Genomic DNA, 24,484 nt, shown 5'->3' on the forward strand with positions numbered 1-24,484 from the left:
GAGAGGGGCAAGACTGTGGGGCCGTCTAAAGGACTGTACCAGCTCCATCAGAAATTGCAGGCTTGATTATGGGTGAAATGTGAGTAAAACAAGTTCAAAATCCATGGTGCTCTTATTATCGACACTATTGCACTATGGGAAATTGAGGCATCGAGCAAATAAGCAACTTGCCCAGGGTTATCGAGGATGTGTGGCAGAACCATGGACCTTACCCAAATCCTCTGAATCCCTGCTCAGTGCCTCCCCTCGAGACTTCTCTGGTTGCCTTTGGGTGCGCTGCCACACTAGAAGCAATGCAGGAGGTTTGCAGCTGATCCGGTTTCAAATGCATTTTTGGCCTTTCTAAGATCTTGGAGTTTGTTTCACTGATTTGTGTCAATCCCTTTATGGCCTTAGGCCTTTCAAATATAGCAGTATGTATTTTACAGTGCTGCTGTTTATTTTTATTACTCTTATAGTTGACCTTTTTTTCTGAATAATTTGAGGCAGCCAAAAGAGTACATTTTTAGTTTTCTTTGCAAAGCTTGAGCTATGCTCACAGAGCTTAGCAAGAGCTTTTTGCTCTTCACTGATAGCTGCATATTTTACTTCTTGTCTCCAGCAGATTAATATACTGATATTTGTGTATGCTGTAAAGATGGAGGCCTGAATTTTAAAAAGTAACCAATCATATGAGTTGCTGACCAAAAATATACAAATTTCTCAGAAAAAAACGCAGTGTACTCTGGAAGGTGGCCTCAGAAAACCACAGTAAACACCTGATTTCTCTGTTGGGTCATTCTATACACTCTGCTATGACTTCCAAGAGATGCTACATCTAAAGCCGCAGGGGAGAGTAACTATATTTCATAGTCACGATGGCTTTATAGTGCTATTCCTATGGTATCTTTATCTTTAAAGTGACCTTGGGGCATTTAGTAATGTCTATAATGCTCTCTGAAGATCCTGAAGATCTATCTAAATGCTCAGGGTTGTGATTAAGCTGAATTAAGCCACGTGAAGTAGCCTTGTGATCCCCATTTTCCTGAGATGCAGGCATCCCATTTTTCTTTGCAGCCCGTAGTAATGCTGCTGCTATGCCGATGGAGGCACTGCTGGAGGCTGCCGTCCAGCCCTGAGACAGACTCATCCCTGAGCCCTACTGACCTCTCCGTGTCCGTGCTACCAGGGCTGTTCATGCAGCAGCGAGACATCTAATGTGCAAGGTGAGTGCAGAGAGGTCAGGGGCAGAGGAAGAGACTTGCCTGCAGCTATGGAGGGAAGCAAAGTTGAAGTTCGGGGAAGAGAGTTAGACTTCCAGGCTCCTTAATGAGTCCAGGACACGTTTGTCCCTTCTCTGCATGCAGTTACAGAAGATCAGTTCTCAGTCAGCACTAAGCAGGATGGCCAGTTCGCGGCTCCAGACGATCACCTTTGAGCATTTAGAGTCTGCAGAGATACTGGCGTGACTCTTAACTGGTGATGGAGTCTAATGATGGCATCACTGTGTAGCACAGCTTGAGATGGTCTCTCCAGTTGTTGAAGTAAATCACTGTGTGCATTCAGGCTTCCCCAGTAACATGTACTGCGTCATGGTCACCAAGAAGCACTCCGCATAGCAGCCGCAGTACAGGGGTGGATGTGCTTTGGGTACCTCTCTGTAAACGTTCGTGGGCAGGGGCGCTGCTTTCCGTATAACCAGACACGTTGAACTTTGCCAGTCGTGAAATACAAAGAACGATGCAAATCAAATCTGAGGGCCTGGTTTATACAGTGACCTCAAGCAATCCTTCAAATGCCATTATCATTAATGGGATTAATAAATTATTATCTTTTGTGGTGATGTAGGAAGTACAGGGTTCAAGTAATTAACACATTTGTTGAGCTTCTTTGTTAATGAACTTGCCTGGTGACTTGCCTAGCAGGATTATATTGCTGTCTCCTTGGAGTATGTGCACTGGTCTTAGCAGCATGTTACTGCAGTCCCTGGTTGAGATCTGTTGCCATCTGTAACAGTGCTGGCGTGGAAAAAGGAAGAAAATTTGTGCTAAACCCTCTGAGATACAACATTATGAAACGTTCATTTCCCAGATCATTAGAAGCTCAAATAGCCATCTGGCCAAAACCAGAGATGCCTATGGCTCTATCTACAGCTTAACATTCAGCTGTGAGGGTGACTGGTCTGCAGCATTTGAGATTGGGAGATGGAGACCATGTCCTGCCACTGGTCTTAGGGAAGTCCCTTCACACTTCACCTTGGTCTTTTTACAGCTGATGTGCAATTGCAAGTTCAGCTGGCTTTTAGGAGATGTCTGAAACACAATGGACATTTCAACCAGGAACGTAACATGCATCTTATGCCTCCAACTGGCGTGAAATTCTTTGAAACCACCAGAGCGTGTCACAACCACAGGCTACTCCAGTGATGAACTTCATTGTTAAAGAAGCACCGTATTTCAGGCTGTGTTTGCCTGGCCTCAGCATCTTTCTGGGAGATATCACCGTGGCTTAACTCTCAGTGTCTGGGGCTTGTTCAAAAAGACTGCAGCGTCTTGAATTTGCCAAGCCTGGCCTGAAGTATGATGGGAAGAGGCTTTCACGTGCCTCTTCAGTCACTTAACATTCGCAGGAGCTACATGGGGCACTGAAAATAAGGCCGTTACGCTGCTGGCTTTGTTGCATTTAGCAGGCACGCTCTCTCGACTACAGCTTACCTGGAGTAGAGCTATACTTCCGCTCTAAATGCACCACTTGGTTATTCCCAGTTCTTGGCAGCGCACAGCAGAGAATGAGACCTGAGGGACGCCTTCCTCATCAGTCACTGACTTCTGCTCCTGCTCTCGCTTTCCCTATTGGTACAATAAGGATAATCAGATTTATGTGCCTTAAAGCTTACGTGCATCACAGATATATGCAGACTTCTCTGGTATCTTTAGCTCGAAGCTGGTGCATATTATACAATTGTAAGCAAACATGGAGATGCATTTTCTAGATAATTTACACTTTTCAGGAGAGGCCTGAATGTAATATGACAGCGATGACTTCCTTTTTCTAATAGAATTTTTAGTTCATTATATTGACTATGCAGTACAAGCTCATATCCTGAAGGGGTGTAAGTGGAAGGAGGGGTAGGGGGGAAAGCATCTGTTTTTATTCTGGCTTCTGTTTTGACCAGCAAATATAATGGCACATGACCACTGAGCCGACAGTAATCCAGTTATAAAAGTCTTCAGAGTTACTGCACCAACCAAATTAAACTTGATTACATCCAATTATGCTGAAAAGCCAGACAACAGCTCTTAGCTTGGGGTGAAGTAACTTCTTGCGATCGCACGCGGGGAGGACTCGCGGGGTGTCAGGAGGATAATTGCTCGTTTGCTCTACCGCAGAGCACCATCTGCTCTTGAAGTAATGCCTAAGGAGGTGAGGATATACCAGGGTGGGGTAAACAGGCAGGGGAGCCGAGCTAAGATTTCTCCCTGCTTGTTTTATTATGATTTGTTCTATGGTTGCTTGCCCAGAACCCAGCTGTAGTCAGAGCCCCATTGTGCCGAATAGTATCCATAGGGGGAGTCCTTCCCATACAACGCTCATATGGTCTGAGCAAAAAAAAATAAAAACACACACACACACACACACACACACACACACACACACACAAAGGGTGAAGTGGCCTTTATGCTTAAGTCAGAAAGTGTCCATATCAGGAGCACAGGCTGGTGGTCTTTCCACCAGGCAAAGCTGCCATGGTTTTCTGTCTTGAGAAGGTGAGAAGACAATCTGAAAACTGATTTCCTCCTCTTCTCCTCCTCAGTGGAAACAGCGTAAGTGAAAATAAGGGTAAACAGAGCTGCCAAAAATATATCTGGATGTATCTCCAGGTGAGAGAGTTTGCATGAGAAGTTCTAATCTGAGCCCCAAGTTTGGGAATAGTTCAGTAGCGTTTTGGTGTGGTTCAGCTCCAGGCAGAACCGCTTGAAACTAGCCAATGTAGCGAGGGAAACACGACTGGGCTTTAGCTTGGAGTGTGGTTCGTCTATAGGAAAATCCATTTAATTATCTTCAAGTGTAAGGAATGGAAGAGCTCCACAGGCTGGAGCCTGGCCTAGCTGCATCCGCAGAAAGGTCCAGCTCAGCAACCCAGACATCCTCCCAGTGCTGCCCAGCGCATTGCCTCCGTGGTGATGTGCAGGATTTCACCGTAATCCCCAACAGAAAGGGGATGAAGCGGGTTTGATCCATTGTTTTCACATCACCGTCTTGGAAGAGCAACACCTATTCTTCACTACTAGCAACTGGACTGATAAGTCCAAGAGTGCATGTGCAGCTTGGACACTGATGACCCCTGCCTCATCTCTTCCTTTCTCCCTTTTTTGAGCCTCTGTTGAGGCGTCAGAGCTTTGATGCCTCTGTCTTTGCCAGAACACGGTAGCAACGATGCTTCAAATGGTCTAGTCATCTCAGAGCATCCTGCGCTACGATTGTCCCAACTCATGGAAAGCAGCCAGTGCTGCTGGAGCTGCACTGAGGAAGGACGGTCTTGTGGTTTGGCTTCGATTACGGGCTGTTCTGGGGGGCTCGCCGTGCTCTTTTACGGAGGGTGGCAAGATTCAAGTTCTCCTTGGAAGAGATGAATTTCTAACCTTGAACGTTTTTTTGTGAAATAAAGGAAGCTGTTTGCCTCCAGCTCTGCTGCAGGAGCTGTTTGGTGAAGATAAAGCCAGGTCGTATTGTTGGGGAGCTGGATCTCAAGAGACCGCACATTCGCTCCGGATGAGAAGCAGGCACGTATCGCCAAGCAGCACAGCTCGTTTTTAAAGCCTGTCCCCCTCCAGTATGTTTAGGTTTATATTAACCTCAGCATAGGGCATTTCCAAGAGATCAGTGCCTGGCTGGGGTAAGTAGCCCAAAGCATTTCACCCAGCTGGTGCTTAATCCCCAGGAAATGCCCTGCGTCTCTGTCCTTACTGCTTACACACTAAAAATCTGGTGTGTGGAGGGGAGAAATCACGCTTTCTTCCCCTGCTGCCAGTAGATGGCACAGCTCATTTAAACAAATTTGGAGCAGGCAAAGAGCAGCGGCGGGCGTTGTGGTTTGTTTCTTAGAAGTTGTGATTTTTCAGACATACATTTCGGTTCCCTTACGGCCAAGAACAAGGAAGTACGCTGAAGACTGTGATTAAAAAAACAGAGGTTTCTGCAGCAGAAAGTGTCATTCCTTTTCTGGCACCTCGGCGTGCTTAAAGCACGGCGCCGGGGGCTTTTTCTTGGAACTGCCCTAGCCTCGTGTGAGGAATATGATTTTATATACGATCTCTCTTAATTTCTCCCTCAGTCTGCCTCCTAATTCTGCCTTTGCCCCTTTTTTGCTGGTCCCACTGGCAGAGAAGGAGTCTCAGTTGCTTCGCACAACCCCCTCGGCGTGTTTTTTTGCAGCACAAGGAGGTGGTTTTTGCAGTTTTCAGCCGGGGCTGTTGGCTGTTAGCTCACGACTCGGGAGATTCACGCCGTCAGCTGGGGCCAGCCTTAGTTCAGGCTCTGCCGTCGGGTGCAAGAGCAGCTTGAAGTTGGGAAAACTGTCACGGGCGTGCGAGCGCTGCCAAATTAGAGCTGTGTCTTTGTCTTTTAAGTCCTAGAAGCGTTTGGAGTAATATTTGTGTGGCCAGATGCTTTAAGTGGCACCAGCAGTAAGAAGCGTTGTAACATGACGTGCATGGTATAAAATGTGATGCGGCAGCGCGATGCCAGAATGAACTTGCTGTTCTCACTCCGCGCGCAGCCGTGGCAGCATCAGGCAGCCGCATTCACATGCAGTGTCGTCGTTTCGGCCTTCCCCCCCCCCCCCCCCCCCCCCCCCCGCATAGAGCTTACATTTTATGTTTGCGATGGCAGTGTGTTTCAGAGCACGTAAAATGCAGCCTATTTCCTTTCCCTTCTGAAAGTCACGGCAGCCTGGGGTACGTGCATGGCCAAGACGTTAGGGCAAAATCCGTGGGGGGAATTCATCTTTCGAACGCTGTTCGGATATATCTCGTGATAGAAAAAGGTCAATAAATTCGACCCAAAGTAGGGGATGAGCAGAGCAAAAGGAGCAAGGGAGCAGGAGAACGCAGTCCAAGGCTGTCGCCAAACGTGTGACTACTCGTTCCCCTTCAATTCCGTGCAAACCATGAGAATTACGGAACATTTCATTGAAACGCCTATCGCCCAAACAAAGTGTTTTCGATGCTGCGTGCTGAGAGCTGTTAGCATAGAAATGCGGCCGGGGTTCTTTGTGACCGGTTTGAAGACTGATACCACTTTGCATCAGTGTCAGCATGAGGGAATTCCTAACCTGTGACTCATTAACATATGCTTTGGAAGGGGTTTGTACGGTACCAGTGTATTCATAATGAGAGCCGATAGTCCATGCTCGATTATGTCGTCCTAAGCCCAGGGTAAGCTGCTGACTTTCCTGGAATTGCCCTGGCTGTTGGGAAGACCTCTCGGGCTGAGAAGGTCGGTCGCTGGGAAGCGATTCTCCCTGTGAACGTGCAAAGCGCCTTTGTAACCCGTCATAGATTTACAGGTGAGCCTCTCGGGCAGCGTAAATTGATACCGCTCCAGTCCACTGAATACAGCAGTTCTGATTTGTGTCGGCCGAGAAGCGGCCTCTCTGTCTTCTCCGGTTCCCAGTCCCGTCAGACGGAGCGTATTTTCGGAGATGCTGATCTGACAAGAGTTGGCCTCTATGGAAAGATTGCCCCACGCTTAAATAGGACCGAGCCCTCGATGTGGGCGGTGAAAAGGTGGAAAAGCTTCTTTACAGACTTTGCATTTCACCCATGGGAAAAGGACGAGCATTTTGAAAAAAATATGGTTGAAAAAAATGATATACTTGTTCTTTAAGGGGTTAGTCCCCTCCTTTCAGTGTTCACGAAGATGGTAAACAACACCTGGCTTAACTGTGTTGTCCCCATCTTGAGAAGAGGTGTCATCCCTACCCCTCCGAGGCACTGCAAGCTGTAATTACTGCCTGTAAAGTGATGCAAGATCCCTGCTCGAACAGTGTTGGCGTGTGAGCCGGCGTCTAGGTGCTATTGCACCAGATACAGTACAAAGCGAGAGACTGTCCCTGCCCACGTGGGTTGGACAAGTTGACAAAACGCCACGAAGGGAAACTGAGGCAGGGAGGGACGATTTAATGTGCCCAAGCAGGTTTGGGGCAGAGCTGTCATATAGAGGCAGGCTGGGGAAATGCATCTCCGGCAAGCAGCCCGGCGTTGTGTTTTCCCGGTACGTGGATAGCGTGAAGGCGTTGAGAGCTGAGAGCGCTCGGCGCTAGCAAACTTCTATCAGCGCTGTTTCCAGATTTTCGCTTCTAAGGAAAGGCAAAAAGAAGGTTTAGAGCATGATCCTCCTCTCAGGGCTGCGAAGGGACGTTTTGCTGGTGCCTCGGATGGGGAGAGGATCAGACCTTGAAGCGCACAGCGTTTCTAGATCTGGAAGAGGATGGCTAAATCTCAGCTAGGGTATAATACACTGTAATACGAAACCCAGCTTGTCTGCATGAGACTCCAGTGGCAGTCAAATCCCCTTTCAGTGGGTGCTGCTCCATTATTTAAAAATCAATAATAAAATATGAAGCTTTTATTGATTCCTCTCCTTTTTTTTTTCCTTTTTTTTTTTCCAGGAGGATTTTTTTTTTTTTTTTTTGCTAGAGCATGGCATTTGACCGTGTTTTGCCTCCACCTCTTTGTTTTCCTCCGGCTCCTTCACATCTCCCACAAAACCCTTAACCACTGCAGGGTGTAAGCCGCCCTCTCCTCCCTGGGGTGAGAAGGACAAAATCCATAAAGAGAGGGGAAGCGTCTGGGGGAAGAGCGGGGGGGAATCTAGTGATTAATCCCCATATCCTTATCCTGTGGGGTGTTGGGGTGTTTTTTTTTTTTTTCTTATTATTTATTTTTAACTAGCTTGGTGGGGGGCTTTGCAATGCAAGATCCCGGCTCAGACAGGATCTGCTCTGCTCCAGGAGGTCACCTGCTCTACGCTAAAGTTCCTATAGAGATGCATGCAGCTACATACGCACACCCTGTGCGCCAGTGCGGGCCGAAATGAGCGGCAACACCTCCGGGGGAAGGAGGAGCCCTCGGCCAGCCCGGCGACCACCCAGCTGCCGCCGGGGGCCCGGGGCTGCCGCCGCGGGAGCGCCCCCTCCACCCCCCCGCCCGCCCGCCCGCCCCTTCCCAGTGCCGTGTGCGGGGTTTTGTATCTTTAATAAAAGCAGGCTCGCCTGGCAGGGAGGGAGGCGTGGTGTGCCGGGGAAAAAAAAGAGGCAGTTTCCTGCTTTCCCCGCTCGCAGCGGCTGGCCGGGGCTGGGAAGGCGGCGGGGGGAGGAGGCTGCCGGCAGAGCCGGGCGGCGGCAGCAGGAGCGGCAGCAGGAGGGAGGAGGCGGCGGCCGCGGCTGCCACGGTGATGGGCGAGCGCTGCCGGCGGCGCTGAGCGCCCCGCGCTCGCCGCTCCGCTCCTCTGCGCCATGAGCGGCGGCGAGGTGGTGTGCGCGGGTTGGCTCCGCAAGTCCCCGCCGGAGAAGAAGTTGCGGAGATATGTAAGTGGGTTTACGGGGGGGGGGGGGTGGGAGGCGCGGGCAGCGGGCCGAGGGGACACACGCGCGGGCAGCGGCCCGAGGGGACACACGCGCGGGCAGCGGCCCGAGGGGACACACGCGCGCCGCCGGCTGCACCTGCCGCCGCAGCCCCGGGCGCGCCGCTCCGCGGGGGGCGGCCCCGGCCGCCGGCTCCGCACCGCTGCGCACCGCTGCGCAGCGCGGACGGCGCTGGGTGCGCGCCCGCTGCGGGCGCCACGCGGGTCAACACGGCCCGGCCGCGGCTGCCCACGGCGGCGGCTCGGCTCTTCGCGTGGTTTTGCGCTTGGCGCCCGGCGCTCGCTACCCGCCGTGGCTGGATTCCCCCCCCCCCCCCCCCACCTGCGCTGGGCGCCTTTGGAGATTGCTTTTTACGGGATAATAAAAATAACGCGGATCTCTTCCCCCCCCCCCCCCACCGCTCCGCACCCCGTAACGGCTGCTTCCCCCCCTCCCCGCTTGCGGTTGCTGTTAATCATCTGATGTTCAAACTCTTTGAAGATTGCACCAGTAGCACTTTGGTAGCCTTTTTTTATGTGTGTGTGTGTGTGTCGTTAGCGGCTGAGATCAAACAGTTCAAGGAAGTTGTAAAGAAGGGTCCAAATGCCAGCCCTGTCACATTCCCGACTCCTTGAAAGAAATAACTGTTCTTTGCGCCCGCCGCCTGACGCTCTCCCAGTGCGCCACAAGCCCCAGAGCTCAGGAACGCGACTATGTAAAGCTGCCGTCCTGTGACTCGGCAGATGAAGTCCCTGAGTGCTGCGCGCTGGCTCCGGTGACTCAACTCTGCCGGGTTTCGGCTCCTTGGCACCGCAGCATCCAGCGCGAGCGGGATGCTCTTGCTTCCTGGGATACCCTTCCTTCCTGAGAGGCACCACCAAAGTTGTCCTTCCTTCCTGTTGCTTTTGCCCCTGTGCGTCTTGGGAAGCGCAGGCAGGACAAGCGTCGCTGGGGTCTCCCCTGTGCCATAGACGTGTTATTGATTGACGCACCGCTGCATACCCCAGAGAGGGTGGTGGGTATGAGTAGACCCGTTCCATAGGGAGGTAACTGGTTCATGATTGAGCATTAGTCCCAAATGAGTGCAGCACCGTAGACTTCAGCGGCGCTACATTTCCTCACTTTGGACCATGCTTGGTTGCTCTTGGCCATCCACTCGTTGCTGTGCCTGGTCCCTTTTGCGGGAGGGTTGGGTTGGTTCCAGGCTGCAGATGGAATGTGTGATGGAGTTGAGGGAAAATCCAGTTCCTTCCCTCCCTGCCCCCTAAATGTACTGAGACAAAGCCTGATGTATGTAAGCAGCTCTCTGCAAGATGGACAGACTGACTTTGTGCATGCTGAACAGCGGAGGATGCTTTTAGCTTAATGGAGCAAAGCACCTTCCTCCCGCAGAAATCAACTAATTGCTGATACTGAGTCACCAGTGGCCTTAACTCATCAAACATCATTAGCTCTCCAACATCTATTCAATGAAAGGGCGCTCACATCGCCTTCTGAATATCTAGCTTGTGCTCTGGCATTCCAGCAAGAGCTGAATAAATCTGCTAAATGCTATACATGAGGGTGTGACATGCTAGTGGTTAGTGCTAATTATTGATGTGCATAAGAGTGCTTTTCATGCAGATGCATCCCAAAGTGCTTTGCAAGCCACCTATGTTTTGAAAACATCATTATTCCCCCAAGAGGAAACTCAGCCATTCCCAAATGTACCCGGTCGTCCTATGCAATGTTAGTGGGTCAGGAAGCAGCAATGGACATATGTAACTCAAGGGGTTTTCTCTATACTCCGGTCCCGGAGTTGTGGTCAGTGGGACTTCCCTCCAAGTCATGCTGGTTGCACTGGCTTCCTGTATGACCATGGGCCCAAGTTGCTGAATTTTGCCTCTATCATCTTTTTGAAGTCATTTATTCTTAGATAGGCAGCTTGGCAGCTTTCCCCCCCCCCCCCTTCTTTACTTCCTAGTTCCAGTTAAATAGAGAAAAGTTCTAGTGAAGTGTGCTGTGTCACGTGGAAAGTCTGCAGTGGCTGGAAAACTGTGCCCTTCATTTGTACTGTGTCTCGTTTGGTGGTGCCCTATCACTTTTTAGTATAGAGATGGTGATATTATATGGCCATGCCATGTATGTGTCCAATGTGTACTGTGTCCAATTCTGGGCTCCCCAGTCCAAGAGAGACATGGCACTGCTGGAGAGAGTCCAGCACAGGGCTACAAAGATGGTGAGGGGACTGGAGCATCTCTCCTCTGAAGAAAGGCTGAGAGAACTGGGTCTGCTTAGCCTGGAGAAGAGAAGACTGAGAGGCAAGCTCATTAATGTGTACAAGTATCTGAAGAGGGGAGGTGTCGAGAAGATGGGGCCAGACTCTTCTCCGTGGTGCCCAGCGACAGGACAAGAGGCAACGGGCACAAACTGAACCACAGGAAGTTCCATCTGAACCTGAGGAAAAACTTGTTTCCTGTGAGGGTGACAGAGCACTGGCACAGGTTGCCCAGCGAGGTAGTGGAGTCTCCTTCTCTGGAGATATTCAAAACCAGCCTGGACGTGATCCTGGGCCGTGTGCTCTAGGTGACCCTGCTTGAACAGGGAGGTTGGACTCCAGAGGTCCCTTCCAACCTCAACCGTTCTGTGATTCTGTGATTCTGTATTAAGGGTGTTAGAGCTTTAATCAAATTGCCCCCTTCAGTAGGGGTCCAGAGCATTCAGATGTGGCCAGGAGTCCCCACTCCTATAAAACCTGCCATCAGTTCAGCAGCAAAAACACATAGCCAGGACCTTAATCTTCCACTGCACGAAAGGCAGGTTTTCCAGCACCATGGTGTTACGCTGACTTTTGTACTGATTCAGAAGGAAGGCACTGAATTGCTGCTTTGCCGCTTTTCTCATGTCTTCAGTTTCTGTTCTTCAGGGAGACCTCAAAGAAGGAGTCGCAGCCTGCAGGATGCTGCTAATCATGTTTGAAGTTCCTGCTTCTGCTGTTGACATAGGGAAGATGATAGGGTTTTTTTTTGTTTGTTTTTTTGAACAAGTACATTTTAGATGTATGTGTCTGTGCATGGGTGTGTTGCTGAAACTGCACTTGGAAGTGCTGGGCTTCTGTAAGTTCTCTTTTGGTTTTACTTTTCAAAGAGATCACTGGCAAGCAGGGAAGATGCTTAAATGTGCTTTCTAACTTCCTTCCATATTTGTGGAGAAGGGGACTTTTCTCTGTATCTAATAGCCATGCAGCATTAATCTGCATTTATGGCAGTACCTTCTCTATTTTACTTTAGAGGCAGGAAGGTGTGTGTGGGAGATTATGTGGTCTTTTATGTAGGACCTGTTCGTACAATGTGCTGAGGGTCAGGGGTTACTGCTGTTCCCTTGGGTGAAAGTCATCTGATCAAATTATGACTACTTTGGATTAGATGCATTGAGCCCCATTTTCTACCTCACTAACTAGAGTATGTGCTGTTTTGGGACAGCGGCTCACATGGATCCTGGACAGTTTGGCCATGATCTCAGATGCACCCTACAGATGCTACTGTGGAACTGGTAGTAGGGAGTAACCAAACAACTGCAGGTCAAAGAGAATGGAAATACCAAAATATTGACTTGAGTCCGAGTTCTCCTCACGATGCCAAGCTCCAGCATCCACTTGCTTGATTTGCAAACATTTTCCTACCTTCTACCCTTTTGACTTTCATGCATGGAAGGATCTCCTTCCAGTCAGTCACAAAGCACAGAGCTGTCCTTTAATTCTCCTCCTGGCTCCTCCTTAAAACTCCCATACCAAAAAAAAAAAAAAAACCCAAAACAAAAACCTTGGCTTTAGTTTTGTGGCTGATGAGCCGAGACCAGCGCATGTCGTGCTGGTCTGTACTGACTCACTGTCTCCTTGGGCTTTCTCGCTGGACCTGCCCGTCTGTTGTCTCCTAAGTTATACGTGGTTTTGTTTTGTGTTTATACAATGCCTCGCATGACAGGATTCAGGGGTGGGCTCTCTGATGGTAAAAAACATAACTTACATAGAGAAGAGCTCGTAGCTTCCTATTGTTAAATCAGTGCACTTTGCCTGTTCATTTATGTACCGTGAAGTCAGTGTGTTTTCTGGCTGGCTGAGATGTACGTCTACAAATCTGACTAAAACAAAATCTCCTCATCTTGCCCTGGTTTTTACAATCCTTCAGTGTTTTGCGCTGGTTTAACTGGGAGGAGAATTTGGCTTTGTGCATCAGTGGTCATTTTTACCTCAAGTGGAAGAAGTTTCATGAGCTCATCAGAAGACCTGGTCCTCCCCTGTGGGGTGAGCAGAAGAGGTTAAGGGAGGTCTAATGGGCTGATCTGCTGAGATATTCCAGCCCTGTTCACAGAGGCAGCTCCACAGTAAAGGACTTCTTTTGGCCCCTGAAGTAGTTGCTTGATATCCCACCTGAGCAAGAGTATCAAGAATATCGCCATTAAATGAGTTTATAAGATGTGGGCTGAGATAGGAGCTGCTGAGGCAGACAAGTCGGTTTGTTCAAATGCTTGAGGTATAAGATGGGATTTGGTGTGATGCTAATTTGGATGAAGGTTTCGAGCAGGGGAAGAAGGCGAGGATATGCCTTTAACTCTGCAGCATAATACAAAGAAATCACTATTAAACACAGTGATAGCCTTTTTGATCTGCAAGGAGTTTTAATGGGTAGCTGTCATGTTTGGTGGTGCTACGTGTAATTCAGGAGGCTCCCCTTTAGAGAGAGTAGGAAATGGTTACAGGGGATCTTGAGAAAAGTAAAGAAAATGAGCAGAAATCTAGAAACACGGGAAAACTGAAGAAAAGTAGGTTGTTTAGTCTAGAGCTGAGAGGAGATGTCCTGAAGTATATAAAAGGTAGCTGCAAAGGGGAAGGGAGAAAGCTGCTCTCCATGTCCAGTGCAGAAAGGCCAGAAAGTGATGAGCTCAGACTGCAGCAAGGGAAATCAGCATTAGGAAAAACTTCCTAACCTCAAACTGCAAGAAGAGTGAAGCAGTGGAACAAATGGCCTGGGGAGGGCTTGGCGTCTCCATCAGTGGAAGTTTCTAGGAGCAGGTTGGCCAAAGGAGCACTTCAGGAGAGCCCATCCTGCTTTGAAGCAATGGAATAAATTTGCTGAGTTCTCCAAGTCCCTTCTAGTGCTGATTTAGGTGAATTTATGGATTTCTAGCCTGAATTCAAGAGAGACAGCAAAGAGGCATTAGGGCACAAAATCACATCACCAAGATCCACTGATTGCTGTCATTAAATACTCCTGAAAGTCCTCCAAGCCAATGTAGAGATGTTCTTTGTGCAAAGCTTCAGCCACACCAAAATCCATTGCTTTGCACCTTATTCCAGCTGTCAAGTTGCCTTGCTGTACCCTGCTCCTCCCTTATAATCTCCAGGCCTGATTCAAAAGGACCATCAGGTGTTTTGGCTATTGTCTGGCATATGGTTCAGAGGAGGGACAAACACTTGCTCCACTGGAGCAGGAAAAAGTTGTGCAGGTCAAGGGGTGCATTTCTCTTCCAAGCGCAGTGCCCTTCAGCACATGGGCTGCACCGTCTCTCTTGTGCAATGCTGCACAAAGACTGTGCTCCCTCCATAACTTGTTTCTCTATAGCATCGTTACTGATGATTCAAAATACACAACCTCTTTCCTGTAACCTTCTGCTTGGGTCGTTTTGGTTGGGAGTGCAGGGCCTATGTTCCTTTTCCCACTGTAACATTTGCCTGAGGCGGTCGACTGGGATTATATTTTCATCTTGATACTCTTGACGTGTTTCTGCAGTTTCCTATCCATGCAAGATGGACCAGCTGAGTGACAGCCCTTCTAAAACGATCTGGGGGTTACAGTGGAGCCAAGCAGAACAAAGCCAGCAGTATGGCCCTACGCAATAAGACAAACCATGAATTGGGCTGTGTTAGGAGAAGTGTGGCCTGCGGATAGAGGGCCACTGTTACCTTCCGTATTTAATGCTTGTGAGGCTGTCCCTGCAATATTGTTTCCGCTTTTGGGCCCCAAAAGCTAAGAGTGATGTTGAGGGTTTGAAGTCCAGTGGAGGACTACCAAGATGGTCAGGGGCCAAAGGTACAAGATCCATCAGGAGAAGTTAATTGAGCTGGGCTTGTTCAGTCTGATGAAGAGGAGAGGCAAAGAGCCAGCCTAATAGCTTAGAGCTCCTTGAAAGGTAGTTTCAAGGACGTCAAAGCCAGACTCTGCTCAGTAGTGGCAGGTCACATAACTAGGAGCAGCAACCACAAACTGCAGCTTTGGAGATTCAGGTTGGACACTGGGGAAGCGTCTTCACTAGGAGGGCTGTGGAACACTGGAACAGGTCATCTGTGGAGCGTGTGGGATCTCCATCTCTGGAGGTTTTCAAGACTTGGCTAGAGAAAGTCCCAGCCGACCTGATCTAGTGCTGGCAATAGTCCCACCTCAAACGGGAGCTTGGACTAGAGACGTCCAGAGGTGCCTTCCAACGCGACGCATCCGACACCTCTGTGGCACCACGCAGGGACACCACGCTAGGAAGCGGCACAGCTGCGTTAAGCAGAGCTCCCCACCCAGGCGTCTATTCCATGTTTCATTTTTTAACGAGGGTAACAACCTCAGGGAGGTACTGTGCTAGGACAGCTATTCTGCCAAGACTCGAACTCGTTTGGCCAGAGCTAGCTTGTGTATCTTACCAAGGCGCCGCATTGGTCAAGGTGGACATGCCCTTAGAAGTACGGGTTTTGCATGTTGTGCAGGGAGTGAAACCTCTGTGTTTTGCTCATGCTTAGGCTTCGCTAAGACAGCTTGAATAAATCTTTAGTTGTCTATTATGACTGCATCATGACCTCAGAACTGGCCAATGGCCCTGGCAAAGTCCAGGGTGGATGTAAAAGATTGATGATGGCAAAACACAGGTTGAACTTAAGAAAGACAAACAATACTTAAGGAAAGTATAACAGGAAGCTGGATTCATTTTTCTTTGGAAGAGACCAGAAGGGATATTGAAGTCTTTTTTCTTATTTTCTCTTTTAAAGCAAGTGTCATATGCATGAGGTGATGTAACAGTGTTTACCAGACCAAAGCACATAATTTATAGTAGTGACTCAAATGCAGAGCAAATATTATTTATTTGGATTACAGTAGCAGCTGAGGCGACTGGGACTGCAGCCGTGATGCACCAGGCATTTAGGTTCAGTGAGACTAGATCTGCCGTGAAGGGTCTAGTCTGAATGGGGAAACGGAGGCACAGACCAAGTCCATGTTTTGGCTGTACTTTGTTAAGGATGAATCCCACAGCTCGGAACTAACTTCTTACTGCTTCTACCTTAGCCAGAGGTTTCCGAGCTGCTGCTCACAAACTGCTGGTGATGTAGTTACAGCAAGTATTTTGACAGGGAGAGCGCATGGTGGTCTGGGGATATTACCAGGGCTCTCCTACTCTAGTTGATCCGAAAAATTTGGACTCTCCAAATGGATTTGTGGAGTCTCCTTCCCTGGAGATATTCAAAACCCACCTGGATGCGATCCTGGGAAATATGCTCTAGAGGACCCTGCTTGAGCAGGGGGGTTGCACTAGATGATCTCCAGAGGTCCCTTCCAACCTCAACCATTCTGTGATTCTGTGAAATTACTGCTTTTTATCAAAACTGCCCTTCCTTTCTGTCGCCCTTTCAACTCTAAATTTAAAGTCCTGCTTCCCTGTTATAACGCTGAGGTGTTGAATCCTTGGATCCTGCAACACCTGATAGCGGTGTCGAAGCGTATTTATCCCTGTTTTACGAGGTGGAAGACTGAGGAAGAGAGACTTTGATTTACTTCAGGACGCACCACAAGCAGTAACGGAGCTGAAGCAGGTTTCTAAATGATCTCTCTTCTCTGTGGGACAGACCCATCCTGCCAAGGGGTTTGGGCAAAAAGGGGTTAACCGCAGTAGCAGCCACATGCAAATATTCATTATCCCACACCGTCCTTTCGCTGTGTCATTTTATGGAATTTTAATTGCGGCACACCTAGGCCTATCGCTCAGCCGAGAGGCGGCACGTAAACATAGTCTGCTGTGATTTCCTCATCCAGAGCCACAAGCGAGCTCGGCCGTTCTTGTCTGCCTTGCCCACCTTGGGACCCGGCTCTGGTACCGCTCCCTGGTCCTTAGCGCCGTTTTCTCTAAAGACCCCCAAAGGAAGGAAGGGGAAGGATGCTGTCATCTCTGCTTTTCCTGTCTGGGATCTGAGATGCAGTAACTAAGGGTCGGACTTCTCGTGGGTGTTTTGATGCTACGTACACACGACATATCTAACGTGGTGTCCTGGAATCCTACTGGACCTCGTGGTTGCGTGTCTCTGAGTAGCACCCGCGGTAGCACTCATCGTGTCGGAGCTGCTAGGAGCAAACCTGCCCCCAAAAGTTTGTCATCTAAAAACAGCGCCTGGGAGACAAGCAGCACGGTCCTCTCCCTGCAGGGTCATGCGGTGGCTCTCCTGCTTTGCAGTCCAGCGTAGGCTACGTGCCCTGTAACTCCGTTAAATAATACGAATAGATTGAGAGAGAAGATCCTCGCTCTTGTTTGCGTGTCAGATGATGTTTGTGCCTTATCCCCTGTCCTTTCCCAGCGTACCATGCTGCGGGATCAAAATAAGCAGAGCGGTGCAGTTGGGGAGCAGGGAGAGATTGGGTTGCTTTTCTGTTTGGTTTTTTCAGCCTCTCATCGGGGCTGATAAGTCATCAGTGTTAGAAATGGCTTGTTTACAAAACACTGGTGTGCACCATTATGCTAATATCACAGCAACGCTTGGATGCTTTTAAGCAAAAGCTTTTAGAGTTGCTGTCCTGAAAAGTCTGCTGCAAAACGATCCAGGTCCCCCCCTCACAAAAGGGTTGCTCTTACATCTTGTATATTTTTTTCCAGCTGAATCTGGAAGTGCTTGATTGACAACTGAACACCTTGCTACCAAGCGATGTTAGTTGCGTGGTTAGCACAGCTTTACGCACTAGCAAATTGGCAGAGAACAGGCTGCACCTGAGCTCACATAGATGGAGTCAGTGGTCAGCATTTGTTTTGTTTCTTTTTTGCCATTAGCAGCAGAATAAGCAAATACTTATGTCATCATGGGATCACAGAAAACAGACCTGAGACCTCCAGAAGTGATGCAGACCATGTGCATGCCTTGAGGCGAACACAGTTACTTACACCTCAGGTATGCCTTTCAAGACGTGGTTTTTCAGATTTACAAATAGGAATTCTTCGAGGTCAGTGTGGAAACCTGCGCAGTCTGGTTTGTGCAGTCTTGCATATGTCATCAATCATATCTATCCATACAGCAATTTGAAAGTGTGCTACGTTTAAACAAACAAACCAAAAAAAAAAAAATCAGGGTCGGTCCAAAGGCGCTCACGGTCTTTAAGAGCCTGCAAGCTGTGCCTTTAAAGAGCAAGAGGAAAATGTGAGCGCTGTAAGCATGTGTTTCTTGCTGGGTAAGATAGCCAGCAGTGCCTGTTTCTCCAATGAATCTGGAATAATTTGATGCCAGCAACCTGTGGGGGGATTTCATTTCTGGATTTATCTTTTCTTATTCAGTTCCCTTCTTCTGAGCTGTTGCACAGTTTTCCTGGGGAAAGTTAGAAGTATCTGGGAAATCGTGCATCGGTCTGCCTGTCTGCGTTACACTAATACCTAGAAATGAATTTCTCCGTCCAAATGTGAAATTTCTCACCCAAAATAATGCCTGTTCAGGATGGGAGGTTCAGTCTTGGGCCATAAATGAGACATTGTTATTTATAGTTTAAAGCTGCCTTTCAGGCAGGAGCAGTTCAGAACAGCTCTTAGGCGTTTCTGTGTTAAGTATGTGCATTGCTTCTTGCTTGCTGTTGCTTAGAAAGCTCTTCCACTTCTGCCTATTAAGGATTTTTCTTCACATGGTCTCTGGATTTTTAAATCCTCTATGTTCATTCTCTCTCTTTTTCTCTTAATATTGCTAACAATCCCCTTTGATTGGCCGTTTCTTTATTTATTTCTTCTGCTGCCCAACACCCTTTGGCCAACATCTCCAAGATATTTCCGTTGTCTGGGATGCTGTCCTAGGAGGATCTCAGTACTTATTATGCATCTTATTCCATTGAAACCTGGTATTTTCCAAAGGCATTTGCTTTGGAAGGCATTTAGACATCTCTTTGGTAGAGTTCCAGCTCTCACATCCATATGGTAAGATGGAAATAACGTCTGAGTCAAAGATTTGTGGTCTTTGAATTTTGTAGATTTTCAGTGATTAAGTTTTATCGATGATCACAGCTGCTGCTTTGCCTGTTCAGACTCCTCACTGACTTTCTGGACATCCCTGTGGACTTTCACATTGCTGCCAAAGGATATAAGTTGACTTGCTAAGTATCTTCCTTTGCCACTTACTATAATCCCTGAACTGGGATTTACCTCATTTCCAAAAATGATTAGGAAACCTTCTTTTTAGGCGTTTTCTAATCTTGGTTTCAAGTGGTTTGGTTTCAAAGAATTGCGTCACTTGTATGCTGTAGATCTGGTTCCGTGGAGCGCGTTGAACTGGGCAACACCTGTGTTATGTTTGTCTGCGTTTCCCCCCGCCCCTTCCTCATAAGAATGTCAATAATTGTGCTAAATGGCACAATTATTAGCCATTGCCACTGGTCAGTTTTGCAAATCTTCTTCTACATACTTATTTAGGCAACTCTCGGTTGTGATTTTGTTGTTGTTGTTGTTTTGGCAGAGCGGGACAACTCCCGCTTTCTGACCGCTCCCCAGATACTCTTGGCTTAAGGCAATGCCCCGTGGAAAAGGGAAAATTTACTCCGTGACTCACACCGGGGCCTTAGTGCCGCTCAAACGCATCCTCCTCGCAAAGTCACCATGCCCGTCCCTATGTAGGGCATCTCTGCGGCTGATCGCCTTCATGTCTGAGTACATCTAAATCTCCTTTCTCTTCATGCTGTTTGCAAACCGGTTGTGGGTTTGAGAGCCATCTAGCACAGGAAGGGGCAAACAAAATAAATACCCTTTCCAGCTTATAGACAGCAAAAAACAGAGGAGCTGCTTTCATGCCATCACTATCACACACAGCTTCTTTGATTCTGGATCTTGTGCAGCTCTGTGCTGTTCCTAAATAACTCCCTCCAGATAGGAAGCTCGTAGGAAAATGTCGTTAGCTTTGATTTTAGGCAGAAGCAGTGACTTGAGGCTTGTTTTCTCCCTCCCTCTTTCCTTTCCTGCCTCCCGTCCCTTGCACACTTTGCACCGCACATAACGTCAGATCGGAGTTTCCAGTGGGAAACGAGTGCAGCGATAGGGAATAGAGCAGCCCATTGTTTCACGGGTCAGGGAGCAGAGCCGGGGTGGCAGGGGAGAGGGGAGCGGAGCTGGCAGTGGAGCCCCATCCCTACCTCCAGCACCACACGATGTTATAGTATCCATAGCTGTCAGCACTCATGCAGACAGTGAACGGTCTGTGACGGAGGCAGGCTCGAAGCTTGTGGGGGAAAAGAAAAAACAAAAAACAAAAAACAAAAAAAAGAAAAAAACAGGCGGAAGAGATGAGATACGTAGAACGACTTGAGATGTGAGGAGTGTGTGGTTTGGGGGGCTCCTGGTTGCGCGGAGCGGAAGGAGCGATGAGAAATCATGTTCCTGCAGAAAGCCAGAAATTGGGGATTGGGGTTTGAAGCTAGCGATGTGTGCAGGGTTATGCAGGCTGGATAGCAGGGAGTTTTTCTTCCAGCAATCAGGACATTCTCCTGCAGAAATGTGGGTGGGTGGACCCCAGACAGCAGAGCCTTCGACGAAGGGTAATGCGTGTGCTTAGGAGCCTGGGAAAGCTTTACATGGTGAGGCTCTGCAGTGGTGAAGGACATGCATCTTCCAAAGAAGGTGAATGAGAACATGCCTTCATAAAAGCATGTAGGTCTGCCATCAATGCAGATGATGCCCAGAATCTGAGCCTGAGTTGTGGAACTTCTTACTGGAACACCCCAAGGCCCTTCTCCCAGTAGGTGACCGCAAGTGTTTGTCACATTACCAAAATGTAGTGGGCTCCGATCATAAGACTGAGAAGTGACTGGACACACAGCCACAAGAAAAGTGTCCCAGCCCGTCATCTGAATCCACTCATGAAATGAGATGTGCAGTCTCTGGCCGCATGACCTGGCTTAGAGACACACTCTTGTCTTGGCTGGACCCAGTTCAGAGCTCGTGTTGATCAGCTTTGCACTAAGGAAAGGCAATGATACGTTTCTGTTCCCTCAGCATCAAACAGAGAAATAGTCACAGCTGTTGCAGCTTGCAAGATTTTTGGCCTCTTCATCCTTCAGGAGGTTCTGCTGAATGTCTTCTCCTACCAAATCTGAAGTTGCACCTTTAAAAGGACTTGAGACATGAGTAGTAAGAATTTCTGGCGCAGTAGAAGTTGATTCTACAAAGAGAACACTGGAAAGAAGCAAAATCTGTATTTTGAGATTTAAATCACAGTCAAGTTGAGGACAGGCCTTTCCTAGTGATGGGGGCTACCTCTATCTGCTTGTTCAGAAAGTTTTCAGCTGGAGCTGGGCTTGCTTTGATGTGGGACTATTAGATCCAGTTTCTGATCCAAGCCAACTCCAATGTACCCATGGGAGGTACTCTCTGTTTTAAGTTGCTGAGTAGCATTCCCTTCAAAATCAACATAATGGAGACCCTGAAAGGATCGGGCCGTTGTCTTAAACAGTTACAAAATCTGTTGGCTGAGGCTTCAACTCAGAATCAATCAATACTCTCTTTTTAGCATAAAATCAGTACAGCCAGCTGGCGTGCATACGGTCTCATGTTATAACATGCTATCACAGGGAGGCGTACCAAAGAGTAAGATTTGAAGATGGAGCAATGTGTAGAGGGGAAGGATGTTTGCAGTTCTTTGTACTAAAAGCACTTCACTAATTATGCGTACGCACAACAGAAGGCAAAGCTGCTTAAAAGTTGATGTCATGGACAGCTCTTCAAAAAATACTCGATATTGAGTAGCTCATGTTAGAGCATGTTCATAGTGCGTGTAAGGCTAAAAACGAGTATTTATAGTGTACATGGATGATGTGTAGGCTGCTGTCTACTGGTAGAATCTCAACTGCTCTTTGCCACACGACCTCTACTGCTCACGGTGAGCTTCGTGCTGCTGAGGGATCGGATAACGTGGTGTTGGAGCAAGAGCGAGATGCTTCAGTTTGGAGTTACTGCAGTGTGCATCCATGAAATTTTATTTGACTGCTGGCTTTCTACCATGGTTTGAATGCTAGAGCGATAGAAGACGGACCTCACGCACGTGGTTTGAACTAGAAATGAACATGGGAAGCAGAACGACATCTGTCCTGTGTTATGCATAGGATGTTCTGATGCTCTTTGTAATGTCATATAAAGTAATGGTTAACAAGCACATTTGATGAAAACATTCAATATGTGATATTTCTCTCCATCCTTCCTTAAGGATGAGTCTGCCATTACCAGTTCAAGCTGCTGTTAAATACACTTTAGTTAAGGCTAGGTGAGATTGATACTGGACATGCTTCTCTGAAGCATTCCTAATTTCAGATATGATCAAGTTGTTGGGTACCACCTGAGGATGAGACGCTTCAAGATTTGCATTTGTAATTGAAAAAAAGGGGGGGGGGGGGTTAAAGCCTATTCTTTGCATTTCTTTGTACCTTGAAGCCTCCTACTAACCATAGGATCTGTCTGTGACTGAAAGTGAGAAGCCAGAATGACGTGTTCAGAGGTTAATTGTTCGTGAATTATATGCTCCCCTCTTTTGGGTGTATTACTGCTAACTGAATGGTGATTTATGCAAGGTCTTAACCTGCTTTTTCACACAGACAGTTCTATGGAAAAGCCTGGCCAAAACCTTCTGTTGGAATTGTTTCCTTCAAAACATGTGAGAATTTTGACTAATTATCCTTAAAAAAAAAAAATCTGTTTACTAGAAACCGAAACACCAACAAGTATGTTCTGAAATGCAGCCACAGTGCTCTCAGCATTGTAACACAGATGTCCTATACATGGTTCCTCCATATGGACTGGATTCCCTGTGATGCATCACAGTTTCTCAGCAAGAGAAGAGATCGTGATGCCTTTGGAGAGATGTGTCCTAGCCAAGAAGGTTCTCTCAGGGGACAAAAGACACCCGAAGTACAGCACTCCTGAGGTATTTCTGAATGTGACTACTCATGTCTGAGCCAAAAAATGTTACTATTTTTTATTTTACTTGAAAAGTTGACATTTTCTGACAAGCTTTTCCACTTCCATGAGCGATTAGGATAATAGCTAGGAAAGGAAGTACTCAAAACATAGAGGAAGGAACAGGGACTTTTTTTTATAGGTTGGTTCTGACTTTTGGTGTGACTCCATAACAAGACATTTAAGGAGTGAACTCATTTCAGAAATGTAAGGATCCCTTCCCAGGACTGAACCTTGCTTCCCTGTTTGTATCCTGCCCCTAACCTGTCCGAAAGGTGGCTGCAATACGTACTGTCTTCTAGTTTGAAAGCCACAGCCCCAAAACTTGCACGTTTCTAATCCCTCTTTTCCTTGCCTCGTGACCCTGCAGCCTCGTGTTGAGAAGCTCAAGTTTTCTGAGCCAAGCTCGCCTCACATGTGACTTTCTGAAGTCAATAGGATAACGCTAGGAGTGACTTTGGCCTGTTTAAAAACTCACTCCGTCTGCCAGACAGGAAAATCTGATGAGTGGAAAGTCAATCAGACATGGGAAAGCAGCGGGGGAAGCGGAGCGGTTGTCATCAGGAGCGTGCTCGTCGTAGAGCTGGCAATGGGTTCCTGCCACATCGGAAAAGTCAGCGGATGGCCCGTTTTGGGAGTAAGTGCGCTGTGGTACACATGTATGTGCTGGTGGCTAAACTCAGCTGGGTCATAAGAGTGAATCTCCCATTGCCCTGTTTTTGAGTGGCTAGGACTAAAACACATTATAATAGTGATGACTATAATTTTGTATGGTGAGCTGGTAATTTACTATGCTGTTTTGGCCATCAAAGCCATAGTTAGAGCTGTTAAGATAATTTAGTGGAGGTTTGTGGTTATAAATACAATTTCCATTCTGACTAAGGATTCTAATAGATATTAAATTCTGCCAAAGTGTTTTTTAGTATTATTTTTCTTTCTTTCTTTTTTTTTTTTTTTGTATACTCCCCAGTGTTTCTGTTTTGACTTACAAATCTTATGGAGTAAGCTGAGGGATGGCATTACATAATTTTTTTTTAACTCATAAAACAGCAGTTATAAAAGAAAGAACTGGATGATGTGATTAATGAAATGCAGTTGTTCAGCAGTGGAGCTCTGGCATGTCCTACTCTTGGATGCTCCTGTTAGAGTTGTGTTGTATTAGGTAGTATGCAAAGCTATTGTAATGCAATTCCTTGTCATGTATGTCTTTTTCAGTTGTAATATTTTTCATAAAACGGGAAATATTCTTCTCTGTCCACCTGACCTCATGCAAGAAAATTTGTACAATCTTAAGAACTGATTTCCAAAATTTAAAGACAGACTCGTCTAGTAGCGAAACACAAGATCTTCCTCTGTGTCTTCTGTTCGCTGTGTGACCAGCGTGTCCCCAGATGCTGGGCTGAAGGCTGCTCTGAGATGCGTATTCTCAGAAATTTAGGTCTAAAAGTCTGGAAATGATTCATCCGCTCTTTGTAACATCTGATTTCAGGAAGCAGGGGGTATTCCTACAGCTCAGTTGGCCCAAGTCAGAAACGAGCCCAAGTTCTGTTAAATATTGAACTACCCCCAAATCTCAAGGTGCCTACGTTTCGGCTCTGATGCCAGAGGTTCTGGGAATGTTAGTTAGTTCTGACCGTAAAAACTCCAGGACGTCAGACACGGATTTCCAGCCGTATCCCGCATCTGTAC

At 47.7% G+C, this 24,484-nt stretch overlaps 1 protein-coding gene across 1 annotated transcript in view; it reads left to right on the forward strand.

Annotated features, from left to right (window-relative positions):
- Positions 1-8,337: 8,337 nt before the first annotated feature.
- GAB2 (GRB2 associated binding protein 2) overlaps positions 8,338-24,484 on the forward strand; it is a 123,334-nt gene continuing 107,187 nt past the window's right edge. The window contains exon 1 of the mRNA XM_068930654.1: positions 8,338-8,569. Within this exon, the coding sequence (XP_068786755.1) occupies positions 8,498-8,569 (72 nt within the window). The 5' untranslated portion in view covers positions 8,338-8,497. The remainder of the gene's footprint in view (positions 8,570-24,484) is intronic.

The sequence above is a fragment of the Struthio camelus genome, chromosome 1, assembly GCF_040807025.1.
Source record: "Struthio camelus isolate bStrCam1 chromosome 1, bStrCam1.hap1, whole genome shotgun sequence".
Lineage (NCBI taxonomy): Eukaryota > Metazoa > Chordata > Aves > Struthioniformes > Struthionidae > Struthio > Struthio camelus.